This window comes from Eumetopias jubatus, unplaced genomic scaffold (genome assembly GCF_037043125.1).
Source record: "Eumetopias jubatus isolate StellerSeaLion01/CBP00866 unplaced genomic scaffold, mEumJub1_p1.0 scaffold_6, whole genome shotgun sequence".
Classification (NCBI taxonomy): domain Eukaryota; kingdom Metazoa; phylum Chordata; class Mammalia; order Carnivora; family Otariidae; genus Eumetopias; species Eumetopias jubatus.
The window spans coordinates 115,111,197-115,130,054 of record NW_028274812.1 but is presented as its reverse complement, the minus strand read 5'-3'; the positions used below and the strand labels follow the sequence as shown (position 1 = coordinate 115,130,054).

Below are 18,858 nucleotides of genomic sequence, written 5' to 3'. Positions count from 1 at the left end.
GAAAATCATGAAGCTTATTTCGTCTTTCTTTCCCTTTCTCCAGAGTCTGAATGGTGTTTGGCTGAACAGAGAACGTCTAGAACCTTTAAAGGTCTATTCTATCCATAAGGGAGACCACATCCAGCTCGGGGTACCTCTGGAGAATAAGGAGAATGCAGAGTATGAATATGAAGTTACTGAAGAAGACCGGGAGAGGATGTATCCTTGTCTTGCCCCAAAGAATGACCAGATGACAGGAAAAAATAGGGGATTGAGAACTAAAAGGAAATTTAGTTTGGATGAATTGGAGGGTTCTGGAGCTGAAGGCCCCTCAAATTTGAAATCCAAAATAAATAAAGTGTCTTGTGAACCTGGTCAACCAGTGAAGTCTCATGGGAAAGGTGAAGTGGCCAGTCAACCCTCCGAATATCTGGATCCTAAGTTGACTTCTCTTGAGCCGAGGAAGAAGGCCACAGAGGCTCATGTTCACCCTGGCTCCGCAAAAGTCATAGAGCTTCATCCTAAGAAGCAGAAAGCCTCAAACCCTTCAGCATCTCAAAGCGGCTTAGAGCTAGTCAGGGTGACCATGTCCAGGATTCTGAAGCTGAAAATACAAATGCAGGAAAAACAGGTAGCTGTCTTGAAGGTGAAAAAGCAGACCCAAAAAGGGAACTCAAATAGAATTGTGAAAATGGAGCAGGAGCTGCAGGATTTACAGTCCCAGCTGTGTGCAGAGCAGGCCCAGCAGCAGGCCAGAGTGGAGCAGCTAGAGAAGACTTTCCAGGAAGAGGAGCAGCATCTCCAGGTACCACACAGGAGGAAAGGACGCCAGTGCTCCTCAGGGATGGGCAGGCCCTTGGTGAGCCTCTGGCCACAGCTCTGTGTTTCTGGGTCAGGGACCACGTGCTTTGAGTGCCAGGGACAGGAGATGGAATGGAAACAAAGGACTTTGAGAGGGACAAGGGGGTAGCATAAAGTGTTAAGACTTCAGCATGATGGTCAAGAGCCAGAGTGTGGTGCCATGATGGGGTAAAGTAGATGGCTAGCCAGGACATAACTGATCTCAGGGTGTAAAGCTGAGGCCCCTGAGAACTGAGGTAAGTTCAGAGAGAGGTTGGATGAAGGTCAGGGGGCCACAGAACCACAGTACACTCAGTTAAACCAATAGTGGTCCTTATGAATTTCTTTGCTGTGTCAAAGCCAAATCACTTAGCCCCAAGGCAGCGATGGGTCAGGTGGTAACTCTGCCCTTGTTGTACCTGGCAACTTACTAGCTCTGATGATTAGTTAACTCTGTAGTTAACCTAGGAAGTGGGAGCCTAGAAAGGCAGAAAATGTTTTTGTTTCTATCCTAAGCATCCAGCACAGGAGGGGCCAGGTATACTGTGATTCAGTTGTTGGGTTGAGTGATAAGCACCTTCCCCAGTGCCTTTAGGAGGAGGGTCAAATAATGACTGTCTTAGCTGTGTCAGGGTAAGACCAAATGTGTCTCCATCCCTGAGTCATTTGCTTAGATTGCAAACTCTTGCACAAAGCTTCTAGGCTAGAGCTGATCCTGGTCCCTGCTCAAAATGTCAGTTCCCATCTGGCAAGAGGCACGTGTTTACTCCCACCTACTTGCTCAGGTAATATTGAATGTCAAGAATTCCCCGTTGTTGACTTAGAAATAAAAAGGACCAATCAGGATTGAAGTGAATAAGCTTTTCTGTTTTGTTTACTTTACTCAGGGCAAAGAACAACCAGTAGTGTTGGCTTATTTCTGAACAATTTATAAATTTCATTCTAATCTCTGCTATCCCCTTGAACTGGTAGCATTAGCAAAAGCCATGGATTAAATAGGTCTTTCTGAGGTTATACACTGCTTGCTTATGTGTACCTTTTTGCTTCCCTTACTGCCCTGGACTAGTTCTTGAAGTTAATGGAGGGAGTTCATCTTTACATATTTAGTGTATGACACCTTCACCGGAGCAGGACCTTCTTTAAAGGCTAATGTGTTCAGGAACAAGAGTTATTATTAATTAATATTTGTGGCTGCTTTGGTCATGCTTCAGGATATAGCTTTAAAATCTTTTTCTATATCAAAATGGTAAAGAAAGGCAAAAAGGACTGGCTTGGAGGATTTCTAGGGTATTTGAGGGTCATATATAAATAGCTCAAGGTGAACTGTATCTGGTCCTTTGTTTATGAGTTGCATTTCCCTCTGCCACCAAGCCCTAAGGATTCTACTCCTACTAATTGTTCTAAAGCTCATTTAACCGTTGTTGCTTCACACAGATTTTTTTTTTTTTTTTTTTTTTTGAGCACCTACATTGCCTGGTGTTCTATACTTGGAGTTCAGGTGGTTTTGAAGATGCTTAATAAAGGGTTTTTGCCATTAAGAAATAAATCTTGTTCAAGAAATGAGATATATTACACATGTAAAATAGGAGAGTTTTAAGTTTATATATTTAAATTAGAGAATAATTTCCAGTTAGCATATTAAATGGGCAGGTAGTTCTTAAAGAGGGAAGGGCCTAGAGGGTCTTGTAGAAGGTGCTGGACATAGGGCAACGATGATGTGGAAGGCATCCATATCACAGGGGGCTGATGGAGAAAACAGCGTAAGTTGTAGCAAGGAGGAGAAGCAGTTTATGGGCTAGAAGTGATAGAGACTCACACTAGGAGGGCGGCCAGAATCGAGGGAAGAAACGTGGTGGAGCTTTTGAGTGTCAACCTAGGGGATTATATCTGAGTTTAGATATTTGGTGGCTTCGAAGCTCTCAGTTTACATCTTTCTGGGAGTCACGGTTTTAACCAGTGAAGGAGACTCGGAGTATTACCCAAGGGGTTCTCTCCAGAACAACTTGGGTGGTAGCTTGAAGGTGACAGCCCTGAGGTGTGCAGTGTTTGAGTAAGTAGTTCACGCTGCTCAAATCCCTTCCTGCCAACAGCTTAAAGTAAAATGGGAGATTTTCCATCTGCTCCCTGCCCCCTGTTGTTTCCAGATGCTCACAGAAGCCAGTCTGCTCTGCTTGTTGCTAGATTTTGTTTCTTTTATCCCCCTCCCTGTAGGAAAACCTTCCATTTTGTTTTTGGCTTTGCAGGGTTTGGAGAAGGAGCAAGGAGAAGAGGACCTGAAGCAACAGTTGGCCCAGGCTCTGCAGGAGGTAACTTATCTCTTGCCACCGTACTGGGATTGTAGTGGGCTGCAGCTTCCCGTGGCCGCTGGCTGCCTCTTGTGCTTAGCACACACCTCTGCAGATCTCCACTCTGCAGACGAGCGGCTGCTCACACCATCAGGTTGGAGACTGGGCCTCACAGACATGCCAGGACTCAGCATGAAAACTTAGGTCTTCATCTGAGCAGACGTTGCCCTAGTGAAGATGGGATGGAGCCTTTAGCAGTTAGGAGGCTCTCTGGGGGAAATGACTGTGCTTCCAGAAAGGTGAGGCCAGCAGAGGGGCATTTCAGTCTATGACTTGGCCACCAGGGTCTGCAAGGGTCTTTATTACCTCACTGTTCCTGAGCTGAAGCCATCCAGAAACCATTCAGGAATGTTCCAATTAAGCATTTTAGGTCAGGTTGAGAGTGCAGTTTGACAGTTAGCAAAGCATAGCGATTTACTGAAAGGTCAAGGCTCACAGGAATAAATTCCCTTCAAAGATTGCCTGTAATTTATTTCATGTAACTTGACTATCATCTGATAGTCTTTTAAACCTTGCATCTTTTAAACCTGCTTTATCTTCCATCTTTAATGTGTTTATGAGCAGGAATTTGATGCAAGTTTTGTCAGGAGGTTAGCGGGATGGTTCAAATCTCCTTGAGAGGAGTGAGCAATTGCATTAGAATTTGTCTAGGAGAATTTTCCTTACGTTCTTTTCTTGCATATCTAACTCCCAACCTTCTTAGAATGCTAATAGTCCCGTATTATTGTGAGCTTGGGGGGATGCCTGCCTTGATTTCCCTAAGGGGTGTACAAATAGCCTTGAAAAGCCTTGGGTGAAAATTAATTCAGTCTTTTTGGAATTTTATTTTCTAAGCTTGTTTCTAGGGTGGGAAACTAGGCATATTTCCCATTTAGAGCATTATTAAATTGTATTGCAATATTGTTTTGAAATTGACTGGAAAAGAGTGAGGTTCTGCTACTTGGAAATCCCCAAGGGATCATTGAGTACCTTGGACCCACAACTCCTCACCCTCTCCTGAGAGATAGGAAAACATTTAGCATGAGGTAGTTGGCCAGTCTCCATTCATTAGTCTAAAATGGGATACTTTTAGGTCATGGTTTATAACAACATGCCTAGGGACATACCACTCTCTCAACTGAAACAGTGGTTGTTTTTTGGTCCACCCTGTTGGTCCCTCTATAGCAGTTCTTTTTTATTTATTAGGCAATTAGAAAAACTTGCGTTTACATAGAGCTTTTTTTTTTTTTTAAAGATTTTATTTATATATTTGACAGAGACACAGCAAGAGAGGGAATACAAGCACGCAGTGGGAGAGGGAGAAGCAGACCTCCTGCAGAGCAGGGAACCCAATGTGAGGCTCGATCCCAGGACCCTGGGATCATGACCCGAGCCGAAGGCAGACGCTTAACGACTGAGCCACCCAGGCGCCCCTACATAGAGCTTTAAAAACTTTTCCAGATGCTTTCATATCTGTTACTTTATTTTCTTAACACTGATGCAGGAGGGGCACCTGTTGTCCCATTTTATAGATGAGTAAGTTAGGCACATACATCTAATCAGTGGTCAAGATAAATACCCAGGCCTTCTGATATAATTGCTTTTTGGAGGGAGACCACACATCTTAAAATTTGTTTCTTGAGTAATATCCTTTCAGAAAACTTACCGTTATTCCACTCTTTTTAAGAAGGGATTTGAGGTGAGAAAGTGTAAGCTACGCTTAAGCACAAGGGTGCTCAGAAATTTTCATAGAAGTAGAATCTCTTGACATTCAGTGTAGGCAGTTAGTCACAATGATTGAGCTATTAGCTCTTGGGTGTGCCAGCTTCCAGAAGACACAGGCAGGGTTCAGGCAGCACTGCCTTACAAGCACGTAGTATGTGATTTGTAGAATAAATAGGTTAAAGGTCTTTTTTATTTCAACAAAAATGATTATCTAGACATTCCATTTCTCCCTGATTATTTCTTAAAAGCCACTCCCAGTGCTAGGTAGCCTCAGATTACTTACCAGCTCTTGAGCATTGGTTCCCAGAATCACTTGGGCGGCTTTTAAAAAAAATGCACATTCCTGCCCCCCCCCCCCCCCCCCCCCCCGGCAAACCTACAGAATCAGACTCTCTGGAGGGCAGTGTAAGTTCTTTAGTTGATTTGGATGGCCATTGAGGCTGGGTTATTTCCAGAGGGATTAATGGATTTGATGACCTCCCTCCCTAGCTGCCCCCTTCCCTGAAGAAAACCAGCAGGTAAGTGGGCTGTCCTGAAGGAACAGAGGCATTCTTGAAGTTGCCAATCCATTGATCCCTTGAACCAAAGCCATTGATGGAGGGAGCAGGCTCGTGTGTGGCTAAAAGGAAAGATGCAGTATAAGCTCATCTTGAATATGTATCTGTTATATTTCTGCAGCATCGGGCTCTAATGGAAGAACTAAATCGCAGCAAGAAGGACTTTGAAGCAGTCATTCAAGCCAAGAACAAAGAATTGGAACAGACCAAGGTACTAGAAAGAAGATGAAGGTTTAGAATTTGGTTAGTACATGCAACTCAGCATTTTCAACAGTGCAAGGGTTGCAATGGTGAATGAAGAGAGAGATTATGGCAATTCTCTGCCTCAGGGGAAATAATGCGTAAAATTATTCAGGCCTATAGAAGGGTCTGCCTCTAAGACATTTTTTTCCTTCCCTCATTCAGAAGCGAAATGCTGGGAATGAGACTCTCATCCTGCAGTCTCATCCTTTGGCTGTGGTAGATGCTCCTTCAGAGTGTTTCACTGAGACAGGCTAAGGGGTGGTATAGTCGAGAAACAGTTCATCCTGATGCATGTAGATAATTATTTCCCACATCACATCAGTGGAATGCTTAAATTAGGGGTTCTAAACTCAGGTGCCCTCCAGGGTAGACTGGTAATAGAAGTGAGTGGAGTGGCCTTGGTGCAGGATCACAGTAGGGAGCTGTGAGGACAGAGGCACACCAGCCAGGGGCATTTGCCACCCCCCTTGCCCACCCCCGCCCCCGAGAGGCAGCTCTTCTCTGCTCTAGCCAGTTGTTGCCATCCAGAAATGCAGGCCCACTGTTGTCAGATCTTCTGACTTTTCCACAGAAGATGGAAATCCAAATGTTTATGTGAACTATTTCAATTTTAAATATTAGCAACAAATTCAAGGTTTTTTTGTTTTGTTTTTTAATACCCTGAGGGCCAAACTAAACAAATCTGTCAGCCAGATCCAGTCCACAGGCCACTGGTTTGGAACCTCTGCCCTAAACTTAATGCCTAAGGCTGACTGCATCTCTCAGCCCACCCCTCCCCACAGACAGACCTGGAGCAGAATACAGAAAGGAGGAGACTCAACTTTCATTTGGTTTGAGATCCTTATCCTCTGTTTAAATCACATAGTACTTTCTTTCTTAACTTCCAAAAAACCACATCTTTTTAAACCTGGCAATTTGTAAGTTTTCAGGGAACTTGACTTTAGTTAAAATGGGTCCAGACCCTCTTCACTGCCCTAAGCAGTGTGACAGTCTTTGCTTTGATTAAAAGAGACAATAAAAGATGAAAAATTGGGGCGCCTGGGTGGCTCAGTTCATGATCCCGGGGTCCTGGGATCGAGCCCCACATCGGGCTCCCTGCTCAGCGGGAAGCCTGCTTCTCCCTCTCCCACTCCCCCTGCTTGTGTTCCCTCTCTCCCTGTCTCTCTCTCTGTCAAATAAATAAAATCTTTAAAAAAAATGAAAAATTAATCACCGAGATACACCCTAAATGGCCTTAGCTTTCCCCTCAGGGGCTCCTGACACTTTCAATTTAGGGGATGAGGTGCTGACTTAAATAAATGTTTGCGGGGTGCCTGGGTGGCTCAGAGTGTTAAGTGTCTGCCTTCGGCTTAGGTCCTGATCTCAGGGTTCTGGGACCGAGCCCCACATAGGACTCCCTGCTCGGTGGGGGTCCTGCTTCTCCCTCTGCCGCCCCCCCCCCCGCTTGTGCTTTCTTGGTCTCTATCTGTGTCAAATAACTAAATAAAATCTTTAAAAATAAATAAATAAATAGATGTTTGCTTCAAGAGAACATACCTAGGATCCTTCCCAAAAAGTGTGTCCACAGGTGGTCTGACCTCTTGGGGGAAGCAGAGGGAAATTGGACTGCAGACCTCTGCAGGAGGTGGAGGTGGCAAGCATCATAGAGTTTGGCTCCCCAAGGGCCTGGAAGAGGCCCTCTCAGCCTCCTGCCTCCAGGGAGGAGTATACGTATTAGCCTTATTTTGTAGAAGAGGCAGCTGCAAGGAACACAGGGGACCTTATAAACTAATTCAGGCTTCCTGCCTCTTTGGCCTGTCTTTCATGTCTGCTTTCGTGTCCAGTAAGTTCTTGGTTGCTTGGGATGATTTTATATCACCTCTAAACTGCGGTTAGTTATAGGATATGTAATCCTCATTCTAGTCTTGGGTGGTCTGAATGCTACCTTCAGTTTTTCTCATTTGGTTAGTTCTGGGGAAGGAGACCTACAATGCAAATACAGAAAAAGTGGAGAGAGGAAAGAAAGGAAGCCATTGCCCTATATTAGAAAGCAGTTCTGAGAAATCATAATCCTCTGGGAAAGGGTTTCATTTCTCCTGTTGCTGTGCCAGGTTGAATATTTTATTTAGACTCCTGAATCGTATTCCAGACAATTAACCTGCTCCCTGTCCTGTTTTGCATTCTTGTCGGTTCCCCCAAATGACAGATGGGGTTGTGTGTCTTTGCAGGAAGAGAAGGAGAAGGTGCAAGCACAGAAGGAGGAAGTGCTTAGCCACGTGAATGACGTGCTAGAGAACGAGCTCCAGTGTATTATTTGCTCAGAATACTTCATTGAGGTAATTACAAGCAGTGGCTCATGCCTTCTTACTCCTCTCAACCCTGAACGGAGCCTCGGGTGCACAGGTTCTGCTATAGGGAAACATTAAGAGATTTTTATTCTAGGAATCTGTTGTAGTTATCTGACCTCAAAAGTGACCTCGAAAGGTGGCCATGTCTCATTTGTCTTTTGTAGTCTTCTTTACCTTTACTGATCTTTTTATTTTGTGTGTTGTTGAGTGTTTATTTGGTACAGTCGCTCTTTTTAGCTGCAATAAAGCCTTTATTTCTTTGTTGTTGGGAGAAAACGGGGCGACGTGGCATTAGATTTTTGAGGTATCAGAGTAAAGCTGCTCAATAAAGCTTCTCTTTCTTTACTCTGAATGGGCGCAGTGCTGAGAGTGGGCGGATAGTTCGTGCAGCCTTTAACAGGGTAGTAAATGTCACTGACGTGTGACCACTTTGGGAATTCAGCCAAATGGAACATATTTCCGGGACTCTGAGGCTCCCTATGAAAACGAAAACATCTCCTAGGTTACCATTTGTTACCATGTCCAATTTTTGCATTTGTGACCAGTTCATCTTACACCACTCATCTTAACTCAAGTTGTTAAATGACAGTGTTTTTCAGACTTCTTTAAAAAAGAAAATGCATGCACGCATTCCTTCCTTGTCTTTGGTAGTCTGTAGTGAGGTTGAGTCTATTAGCCTCCTGAGAAATCTGTCCTGGGTAGATCTGTTTCTTTTGCTCTGGATCCAGTTTGACTTCAGGTCATCATTTCCCTCATTGTTTCTAGTCATTTGATCCCCTACTTTGGAGGGACTCAGTGTGGCTTTGACAGGGCTCTGCTAGAGGAAGGCAAGGGGAGGGATGTTGGGCTGGGTGATGAGTTAGCCCACCCGGAACATCTCCACAGACAGAACAGACAAACAACCTGACCCACGCCTTGTTTACTGCAGACTGCCTGACCTTTTCTATGGTGACCTTGTAAAGTCAGTGTTGGAAAGAGGTTTTATTTTAATCAGACAGGTTTTTAGTCCTGTTTGTGAGGATTTATCTCATATAGTTAACAAAATACCTCCTAGTTGGCTTTCTGTGCTTGACTTGGCATTTGAAAAATGCATAATTTCTATTTTCCACTACTATCCTAAAAGCAGGAATGAAGACTTTTGAGCCTCAGAAAAACTTGTATCTTTAGGAGATGTACATAAACAAGAATAGTGAAGAGCACGGTTTATATTTTCAGAAGTGAAAAGGGCCCTGGCAGACATCTGACCATTGGAGTGACTCGGAGGAGCTCCTCAGCTTTAGACTCCCTTCTGCTTTCCCTCTCCTCTCAGGCTTATTTACTTAAGGGTTCAGTCACTGTCAGTGAATCCATTACATTTTTCCCATTGTTTAGTTTCTTTTTCCCCAGCCTTTTTAGTTGTCTTTTACATGTATTTTACTTTTTAAGTTTTTTTGAGTATAGATGCTGCCTCCTACCATTCTATATACTGAGTATTCAGAGTGTGCTTCCCATCATCTATTAAAATTGAAGCTCTCATTCTCCATTAGCAGGTTATACATTTGTTTTCCATGAGAGAATTAGTGATGTATTTGTACCATTCACACGCTTACTAGCCCTACTTGTGTCCAGTGACGTTTGTTTGCAAGGTAGCTAAACTGCCTTGGCAGTGTCGTCTGAGTTGGTGGAACGAGACAGACAAATCTGAACTTACCTTTGAGAACGAAGATGGACCATCTGACTTAAAATCTCCCAGCCCCAAGAACAATTCTAATACCCTCTGTAAGCCCTTTAGATGGGATTAGGGTTAAATTTCCATTTGGCCTTGGAAATGAACTCTTGTCCTAGCTTTGAGATCACAACCTCCCTGGGAAAGCAAGCATGACGGTTCTGATGTGTGTGTTCACATTCCCATTGTAGGCTGTCACCTTGAACTGTGCCCACAGTTTCTGCTCCTACTGTATCAATGAGTGGATGAAGCGGAAGGTAGAATGCCCCATTTGTCGGAAGGACATCAAGTCCAAAACTCACTCCCTGGTTCTGGACAATTGCATTAATAAAATGGTAGATAATCTGAGCTCAGAAGTGAAAGAACGACGAATGGTCCTCATTAGGGAACGAAAAGGTGAGTGGGTATGAATAAGAAGGTGAGTGAGTTCCCTCAACAGAAGACTGACAAACTTAAGCCGATTTTTTTGGTTGGGGAGGAGAGTCACATAAATGATTCTTAAGCTAAAGAAGAGGAGGGAGAAGTGGGGAAAAAGGAAGGAGAGTTAAAGGTAATGAACATGTGAGAAAGAGTTGAGGGAGAATGGACTCACGTATTTGAGCAACGGGAAAGGGGGAGATTTAAGTGTATGTACCTTGGTTATGGATGTGGGTAGAAAACACAAGGTCAGAAGGTTTATTGTACTGATCACTAGATGGTGCTGTTGTTAAGGACAGGTCAGTTGCTGTCCAGGTGTTGGCAAAAATCTTGGGCTGGGTACACAATCAGTTATCAATAGGAGATGAACAAGTCAGAGATTGACAAATTGGAGAATGCTTGATGAGAACACACATTTTATAGTAAGTCACAGCTTAATTACACAAATTGAACATAATGTTAAATTAGAGAAATTTAATCTTTGAGGATGCTAATATGTCTACCCGCTAGTCTCCCAGTTGGAGAGAATTTGAATAAAGAGATGGGGGAAATGGGTGGGTGAGTTCCCCTACTGAACCATGCTTTCTTGGTGCATATCCACTTATTCAACCAAGTGATCTCATCACCCTTGACGCTTGCTGTGTTGAGGGTTGCAGAGCCCCTCCACTTGAGACTTAAATGTCCTTGTGGTAAAAGATGCATCTTGGGGCAAGGCACAAGGAAGCTAATGGAGAGGAAAAAGGATTGGTTATTGGCCAGGGATGAGAGTGCACAGAAGCAGGGTGGATCCAATTATCACGGTAATAATAATCCAGCACAGCACTACCTTCTGGGAGAGCATCAGAGCCAAAGTGCAGTGATGTCAGTTGGCTGCCTATAAAGGCCAAGCAGAGAAGAAGACCCAGAAGCTCACTGTCCTTACAGGTGCTCCCCACCACCTGGCCATTGGTAACCCAGACTCATACGTGTCCCTGGATATACCTTTCTCCAAGTCCAGAGAAACTGAAGGCCTAAACGCCACACTGCTGAGAGTAGGATCATCTGTCCGCTGCTTCCTTCCTGCTAGCCCTTCAGCCAATGTCAGCCACTTTGAATAGGGCCAGGAATCTGCTGCCAATCTGCAGGCGGCCGTGCTGTGACTCTGGCCCTCGGCTGGTCAGCCAGAGCGGAGGCCGAAAGCCTGTGCAGAGCCAGGTGAAGCGGCTGCTGAGCAGGAAGTGGGCTTGAGCCTGTCCTGCCAAGGAAGACGTTCTCACCTGGGGAAGGGTGGGACAGCCCTCAGGTGGTTCTTTGGAGCTAGAGTGTTTTGCACTCTCCTGACCGCTGTGTGCTCATAGATTTTGTGGCCAGTGTGAGTCCCCCCAGACCTTTTACCTTTGCAGGAGCCGCTTGGTTCTGGCAGAATCCCACTGCTCTTCCCCTCACTTCTCACTCCGTCAGCATTTACAGGAGCGGTACCCGCCGCACGGGGACAAAGAGATACATACGGCCTTGTCGCCGCTCCCACAGCACTAAGTCTGTGTGGAGGAGGGAGAAAGGCAAGTAGGCAGTCAGACAAGTCCCATGCCGGTTTGCTGGTGCACTGTAGAGGAGCGGGCTGTCGGTTTGGTCTGGGCAGGTAGAGGTCCAGTAGGAAGCTTCATGGAAGAAGTGTCATTTGAACTGAGTCTTAAAGGTTCCCAGGGGTGGAGCTTTCCAAGCAGAGGCTTCAGCACAAAGCACAGAGGCATGAGAAGCAGTGATGTGTTCATAGCAGTGCCCCCTCATTGCCCATACGTGACAGAAGGTCCACATGGTGCCAGGGCAGCCTGAGGACAGCCACGGCTTAGGAAGTGTCCGCTGAGGTATTGTGAATGCCTTCTGAGAGGACCAGTGACCTGGGACCCAGATTTAACCCAGGTCAGCCTTTGAGTTGGAGTGTGCTGGGTCTCAGGGGTTGGGGGGTTGGGGATGTACTTTCTTCACCAAGCCCACTGACTGGGTTTCTTCTCGTGCGTGCAAGTGCGATAGATGGCTTCATGCAGCACTGGAAAGGGTAAGAAGAGCCCCGTGTCTTAAGTTCACCTCTGGCTCCCCTCACACAGTTAACCCTGCAGAATAAATCACATCAAACCCCCCTTTCCCTCCAGAGGCTAAAGAGGGTTCCTCTGTGCCTTGTCGGTAACCCTTGGAGCCGACGCAGTGAACTGAAGTGGCCTTCCCGCCTCGCTCTCCCCCGCTGGGAGGGGCGCTGACACTGGTCTCCGTTTCTGTGGTTATTGCAGCGAATGTAGCTCCGAGGTGTTCTCCAGAGACAGAAGGTTTTGAGTCCCGACTTAGGGAAACATGTGCCAGAGCCATCAGCAGCTTCACTGGTCTGCAGTGTGAGGTTTAGAGAAAATTCTCAGTTCAAATACCAACCTTCCTTGCCGATTGAAAGCTGCTTTAATCCCCAGTGCATGGGAATTTTAAAGAAGGACCCGACTTAGGATCTGGGAACTGGGATTGGCAGGCCTGTAATTGTCACAGTTTGGATACCGCGGGAGGGCTGTTTTCCTCCTGGGCAGGGGTTTCTTTTACCACAGACTCAGGGAGGGAAACCTGTCTGTCTGGCAGTGTAAGGTGCTGATTCCACCAAGAGCAGCCCCACTCCAGGCCTCCCTGGCTGGTTGTTGTCTTCTAGTTCCATATCCCCGTGGGAGGAGTGATGCCGCATGACTGATGAGCCACTGATCCTTGTAAACTCTGTGAGGCCAGATTATACAGAGGAGAGGAGGAAAATGCTCGGATGCTAGATCCTATGTTAGAAAAAGGATGCTCTGGAGCTGGGGCAGATAACAAACATCTAGTAAGTGCTTGTCACATGAATAATTGTGGCTCTCTGGGATATTGACATGAGATTTTCTGAAGGGAAGACATTTTTTGACATTCCCTATAGAGGATCTCCCTCCGGAGCTGGTGAGGGGCTAGAGCAGAGTCTTCTGTCAGCTACTCCCCCCTCCTCTGTTTGTTCTGTTCTCATTAAATGTTGGTTGGTTGACAAGAGTGTTAACATTCTCACTTTTAGCTTTCCCTAGCAGTTTCTTTGGGTTGTGCTCAGAAAAGAAGAAAGCAAATTATCTAGAAATAAAATCTTGTCGGTCCTTTAGAATAGTGATTTTCAATCCAGGGGCTTTTTCAGACTACGTCCCCTGGCTTCCTTGGTACTATTACACTGAACCAAGGCTACTGGCGGGAGCACGCTGTGGCCTTTAGGTATGCTGAGGTGGGGAGAAGGGTTTAGGAAGCACAGCTTCCCTGAGTCTGTGACACAGGCCCCTGCAGACTTGAGGGTCGCTGGGAAGATAGACTCCGGTCAGACCACAGGGCCTGTGGCCTCCTGCCAGTTTCCTGTAGGCTATGAGGAGGGTGATCCAGACGCGGGACAGGAGAAAGTGGCAGTCACTGAAAAGAGTATCTGTCTGCACAGCTGCAAGGTGTTCCTTGATAATGCCCATCCCCCTCTGCTGAAAGACAGAGCCTCTAGAGGAGGATGTGGGCATGGCCTCAGTAACCGTGTCTGGCAAGCTGAGCTCATCCAGAGAGAATACTTGTTAGCAAGTACTCTTAATCCACCCAGTCCTGCCCCTAGAGAATCTGAAGGGTCGTGTGCATGAAGTCAGCATGCCTGCCCAGCAGGACAGTTCATCTGGGGGAAAATGGCTCTCAGCAAGGTAGGCATGGGCTGGGGTGTCCACATGCATGCACTCAAATAGTATGTAACACTGAACTCTTTAAAATTTTTGACTTTTAAAAATTCTTCCTTTGTAAAATCGCCATGGGATAGAAAATTAGTAGACTTGTTACTAGAAGCTTTTTTTGTTTTTTTTTTTTAAAGATTTTTTATTTATTTGACAGAGACACAGCGAGAGAGGGAACACAAGCAGGGGGAGTGGGAGAGGGAGAAGCAGGCTTCCCGCCGAGCAGGGAGCGCGATGTGGGGCTCGATCCCAGGACCCCGGGATCATGACCTGAGCCGAAGGCAGACGCTTAACGACTGAGTCACCCAGGTGCCCCTAGAAGCTTTTTTTGTATTTCTCCATCACCACCTCCCATTTTTGCCCCTTAATTTTCCTTTCCTTCCCTTTGTCTATTGTCCTTCCTTTCCTTATCCCTGATGGGCATCTCCGCCATCACCATTACTGGCATCTCAGAATGCATAGTTGGAAATGACAAGGGCAGCACAGGAACTGTCCCCCCAGTGGGGGAGGGGACTGTGATCGGAGTAGAGGTCGGCTGTGGGATTAATTACAGTGCATGTGGAGTAGCAACCCGTGAAGCCCCAGAACCTCAGATTGCTTGCCGACTCTAGAGTCCTTTAGACTTCTTTTTTTTTAAGGTTTTTATTTATTTATTTGAGAGAGAGAGAGAGAGCACGTGCACTCGCACAGGCGGGGGTGGGGGGGTAGGGAGGGCATAAGGAGAGAAACCCAAGCAGACTCCGTGCTGAATATGGAGCCTGACACACAGAGCCTGAAGCGGGGCTCCATCTCACTACCCTGAGATTATGACCTGAGCCGAAATCAAGAGTTGGACACTCAGCCAACTAAGCCACTGAGGCTCCCCTTTTGTCTTCTTAATGATAAAACAGAGTTATTTTGGTTCTTTAAAAAATTGGATTCTCCCTTCTGATGAGCATGTAACTTTATGATTTGCTTTACAGACATACACTTTCAGGAAGTTCTTATAGAAGACGACCTGTGTGAATACAGAGGATGTCATTAATCAAACCAGATTTTCCCTGAGAGTTTCTTGGTTTCTACACTTAACTCTAGATGAACACAGAGCATTTTTAGATTTCCATGAACTAATCTTAGAGAGTGGCTGGGGTCACTGATTGTGCTTCTTCCTCCCTTTCCCCATAGAATATCATAGAATTGGGTGCATCACCCATTGAGGCTTCTCTGCACCAGCTGGATATATATCCTGCCCGACTGTCTGCTACTGTGGTTTTTAAGAAATCTAATGAGACCGGACATGCTCCTATTCCCGGCTAAGGCTTCTGCTTGAATTGCTTTCTGCTTTCCGACTCTGGAGAGTTTGGACCTCTTTCACCCTTGTCCCGGGAAACCGGAACCAGAACCAATGTCTGTTCCTTGCTTCCTTTCACCTGGGCCCTTCCTTCTCAGTTCCTACTAAGTGCCAGGTGTTGGGGATAAAAGTAAGCAGGGCATAGGTTGAAAGACTGCCTCTTGGATGTAGCAGGAGCGTGGACTGTGGATGACTTCATCTAGTACAGGTTTGGGGGGACTGGTGGGGTGAGAGGCTAGTTTGCAGTGAACTGGAGAATGGGTGTGAGGTCAGGGAGTAGAGCAGAGTAAGATAGACAGGGTCCTCAAGAAATTTGGCTACCGCCAAGGCGGTAGGGGCAGCACCAAGAGAAGGCCGTGGTTGGAGGAGGGGGTGGGGTAAGGGGAGGGTTTGGTTTGGTTTGATTTTGTTTTGTTAAAGACAGGAGAGATCCGAGTGTGTGCAGTTGCTGAGCCTGCGGCAGAGGAGAGGCTGGGAAGTTGAGATAGCGGGCAGGCTCAGATTCTTTGGAAATCAGGACGGGGCAGGGCAGGGGATGCATGGCCCAGATTGGGGAATTAGTCTTTTAAAAGTGGGAGGGTACATCTGTCTTCTAGAGAGAAGGGTTTAATGTGGGAGGGTGGGCAAGGAAATTTGCTTGAGGGGAGTCAAGAGAATTTTGTGGCTTCTGTATCTTTCTCTGAGTTACTAGGTGAGGCTATTAGCTGCAGGGAGGGGAGCCTCGCTTAGCTCTCTCAGCTCCCCAAGGCTGCCCACAAGTGGAGAAGAGTAGCTTTTATAACCCTGTCAGTCCTCCTGCCGACAGTTGTTCAGGACCTCAACCTCAGGGAAGGGGACGGTCTCCCTGGTAGCTTTATTGTGCTCTTAGGCCAGGATCCCTGCTTCCCCAGATTGAGGAAGCAGAAACAGTGAATAGCGGTAAATTGTCCCTCCCATCTCCTCCCTGTCTCTCTCTCCTTGCCTAGTGCTGTGTATGTAATTCCTTCGTCCTTCAACACGTGTTCAATGAGGGCCAGCTTTGTGCCAGGCGCTGCTCTAGGATCCAGGAATAGAAAGAGAAGTGAAAATCTAGTGAGTTAGATGTGATTAGTGCTACGGAGAAAAAGCGAGGGATCAGGGAGTGAGTGATCGTTGCCATTTTTGGTAAGGTGGTCGAGGGAGGCGTCAGAAGGCAGTACTGGAGTAAAGCCCTGGAGGCAGCGGCCAGGCCGCCTTGCGGGGAAGAGTGTTACAGGAAGGGGGAATGCGCCTGGGGAGGCGGAGGGCCGCGAGGCAGCCAGTATGACCGGAGTGGAGCGTGCCATGGGGGCGAGGGGGGCAGCACAGAAGGACCTCATGGGCCTTTGGTAGGAGTGGGCCTTGAACTCTTACTCTGGGAGAAATGAGGAGCAGGCTCTGTGCAGCGTGACATGAGGGTGGCAGCAGGGAGGCCGGGCCAGGGAAATGCAGGCTCCTCCTTTAATTCTCTTCTCTTTCTCTTCCAAGCAAAGAGACTGTCCTGAAGACCACGCTCCAGGGGCCTTCGAGGGACTGCCAGGCAGTGGAAGCTTGGGAGGGTCTGGAGGATTATCTGTGGACAGGTCTTGGGCCTCTCTCAGATGGCGCTCAGGACGGAGCCCCGTGGGACAGAGACTGAGAGCGAGTCCCCCGCACGACCGATGTTGGCTGGCCGTGCTGCCACCACGAGGGCTGCTTCCGGGGACTTGAGAGACTCTGCTTCCCTGTGTGGTGAATGGGTTATGTATTTCTGTTCTGCTTTTTAACATGATTGTTTCTGTTAGTGTTTTGGTACCTCAAAAGCCCCTCAGTTGACATTTGTTTTGGACAGGTTGGGGTACCCCTACGGCTGACTCTAAAAGCTAAGGCAGCCTCTCTTGGAGAGGATGGTCTACCTCTTTGTGAAAACAAGATGTCATTTCCTGGAAATAAAATGTAAAGCCTATCAGTTGCTCAGCTGGGCTTTGGTGTATTTATCTTCTTCCTTTCCAGCTCCCACACAGTCTCAAGTAAACACTGGTAGCTCATAAATTGCAACCAAGAAAGTGACTGTATCAGATGATAGACTCAAGTGAATGTCAGCCTAAGAACCAAGCCCAAGATCATGGCCATAGCAGATGGGCTCTGTTAAGGTCCTGTTTGTCCTTTTCATTCCAGAGGTAGGTCACTGCTTACCTGGTTTCAGGAGGGGGTGGATTCCCTTCTTTCAGCTGGGGTTCGAAAGTTGTTTCTGAATCTATTTATTTAGTAAACTCTGTGCCCAGCGTGGGGCTCAAACTTAACAACACTGAGTTCAAGAGTCACACACTCCACTGACAGAAGCAGCCAAGTGCCCCCAAATCTTTTTTACCCAGTGTCAGAAAACAAGGGCAGTGGTTTTATGAGAACGCGATTTTATTTATTTATTTGTTTGTTTGTTTATCTATTTATGTTTAAAAGTCATTTCTCTTTTGCTGCCTCTCCCCTTTTAAACAGAAAGAACTAGTTTGATGTTTGGGAGATAGAAGCTTAGGAAGACCCGTGGTCTCCTTGGTTAATAGTGAGGAGAATGAGAGAAGAAACAGGAAGCTGAAGAGTAGTGATTTGAAACAGGGAGCTCTCTCGTAGGATTAGGAAACTGCACATTATGTCATTTAGCAGTTTGCTACCCTTTTTACTGTCTACCTGGAGAACCATACTTTGTAGTTCTTTATTTATATGCCCTGTGTTTTCATTAAGGATTGGGAAGTATTGACTCACCAACATTTTAGGGACTGTAGATATTTTCCTTTGTTGAGTATTCTGAAAATATTGGGAACCCAGAGTCCTAATCTTCATTTCCATCTCTGGAACTTGATTACTGGTTGGAACGCTGGTGCAGTCATGGTGGAAGTGAGTTAAACGTACATCATCATAACCACATCATAAAAATCCTGATAAAGATTATTAAAAATAAAAGATTATTAGCATCTTGATGTAACACTGAATTTCCCCTGTACATGTATTTTGTGTATATGATTGTGTGGGCATATATAAATTTTTGTATATTCTGTTGGGTTTTTTTTTTAAGATTTATGTATTTATTTTAGGTGGGGGGTCGGGGGAGAGCATGCCAAAGTGGAGGGAGAGGGAGAGAGAATCCTCAAAAAGACTCCCCACTGAGCATGGAGCCTGACACGGGGCTCGATCTCAGGACCCTGAGATCATGACCTGAGCCAAAACCAAGAGTTGGCCACTTAACTGACTGAGCCACCCAGACACCCCTTTTTTTAAGCTCACATCATAATTCACTTTTAGAAGACTACAGATATACATTTTTTGAATAGGTAATATGGTTGCATGCTTTAAAATCAGAAGGTACAAAGGGATGGAAAGTGAAAATCCTATCACCCTTGTCCCCCAGTGACCACTTCCCGGCACAGTGCTGATGAGTGTTACCAGTTCTTTGGGTATCCTTCCAGAGATCTTCTCTGACTGCACAAACAAAATACACATACATAGTCTTTTCCCTTCTTTAAAACGAATTATGACAGACTGTACACTATTCTATGCCTTGCTTTTTTTCAGATATATCTTGCGTGATGGTTCCATATCAGAACACAAGGAACTTCCTCTTTGTTCTAGCTGCCTATTATTCCACTGTGTGTTTGTACCATAATTTGTTTTTCCAGTCTGTTTTTGATCTGGGTTGCTTTAAACCTTTTACTTTTTTTTAT

General features: G+C 46.0%; 1 protein-coding gene across 2 annotated transcripts in view; it reads left to right on the top strand.

The window, feature by feature from the left end:
• RNF8 (ring finger protein 8) overlaps positions 1–16,755 on the top strand; it is a 33,412-nt gene extending 16,657 nt beyond the window's left edge. Inside the window, exons 3-8 of one of the 2 annotated variants that reach the window (XM_028120490.2) lie at positions 44–838; positions 3,063–3,125; positions 5,547–5,636; positions 7,876–7,983; positions 9,892–10,096; positions 16,652–16,755. In XM_028120490.2, coding sequence (XP_027976291.1) covers positions 44–838; positions 3,063–3,125; positions 5,547–5,636; positions 7,876–7,983; positions 9,892–10,096; positions 16,652–16,668 — 1,278 coding nt within the window. In that variant the 3' untranslated portion in view covers positions 16,669–16,755. The remainder of the gene's footprint in view (positions 1–43; positions 839–3,062; positions 3,126–5,546; positions 5,637–7,875; positions 7,984–9,891; positions 10,097–16,651) is intronic. The other variant, XM_028120492.2, reaches the window with a different exon arrangement.
• The last annotated feature ends 2,103 nt before the right edge of the window (positions 16,756–18,858 follow it).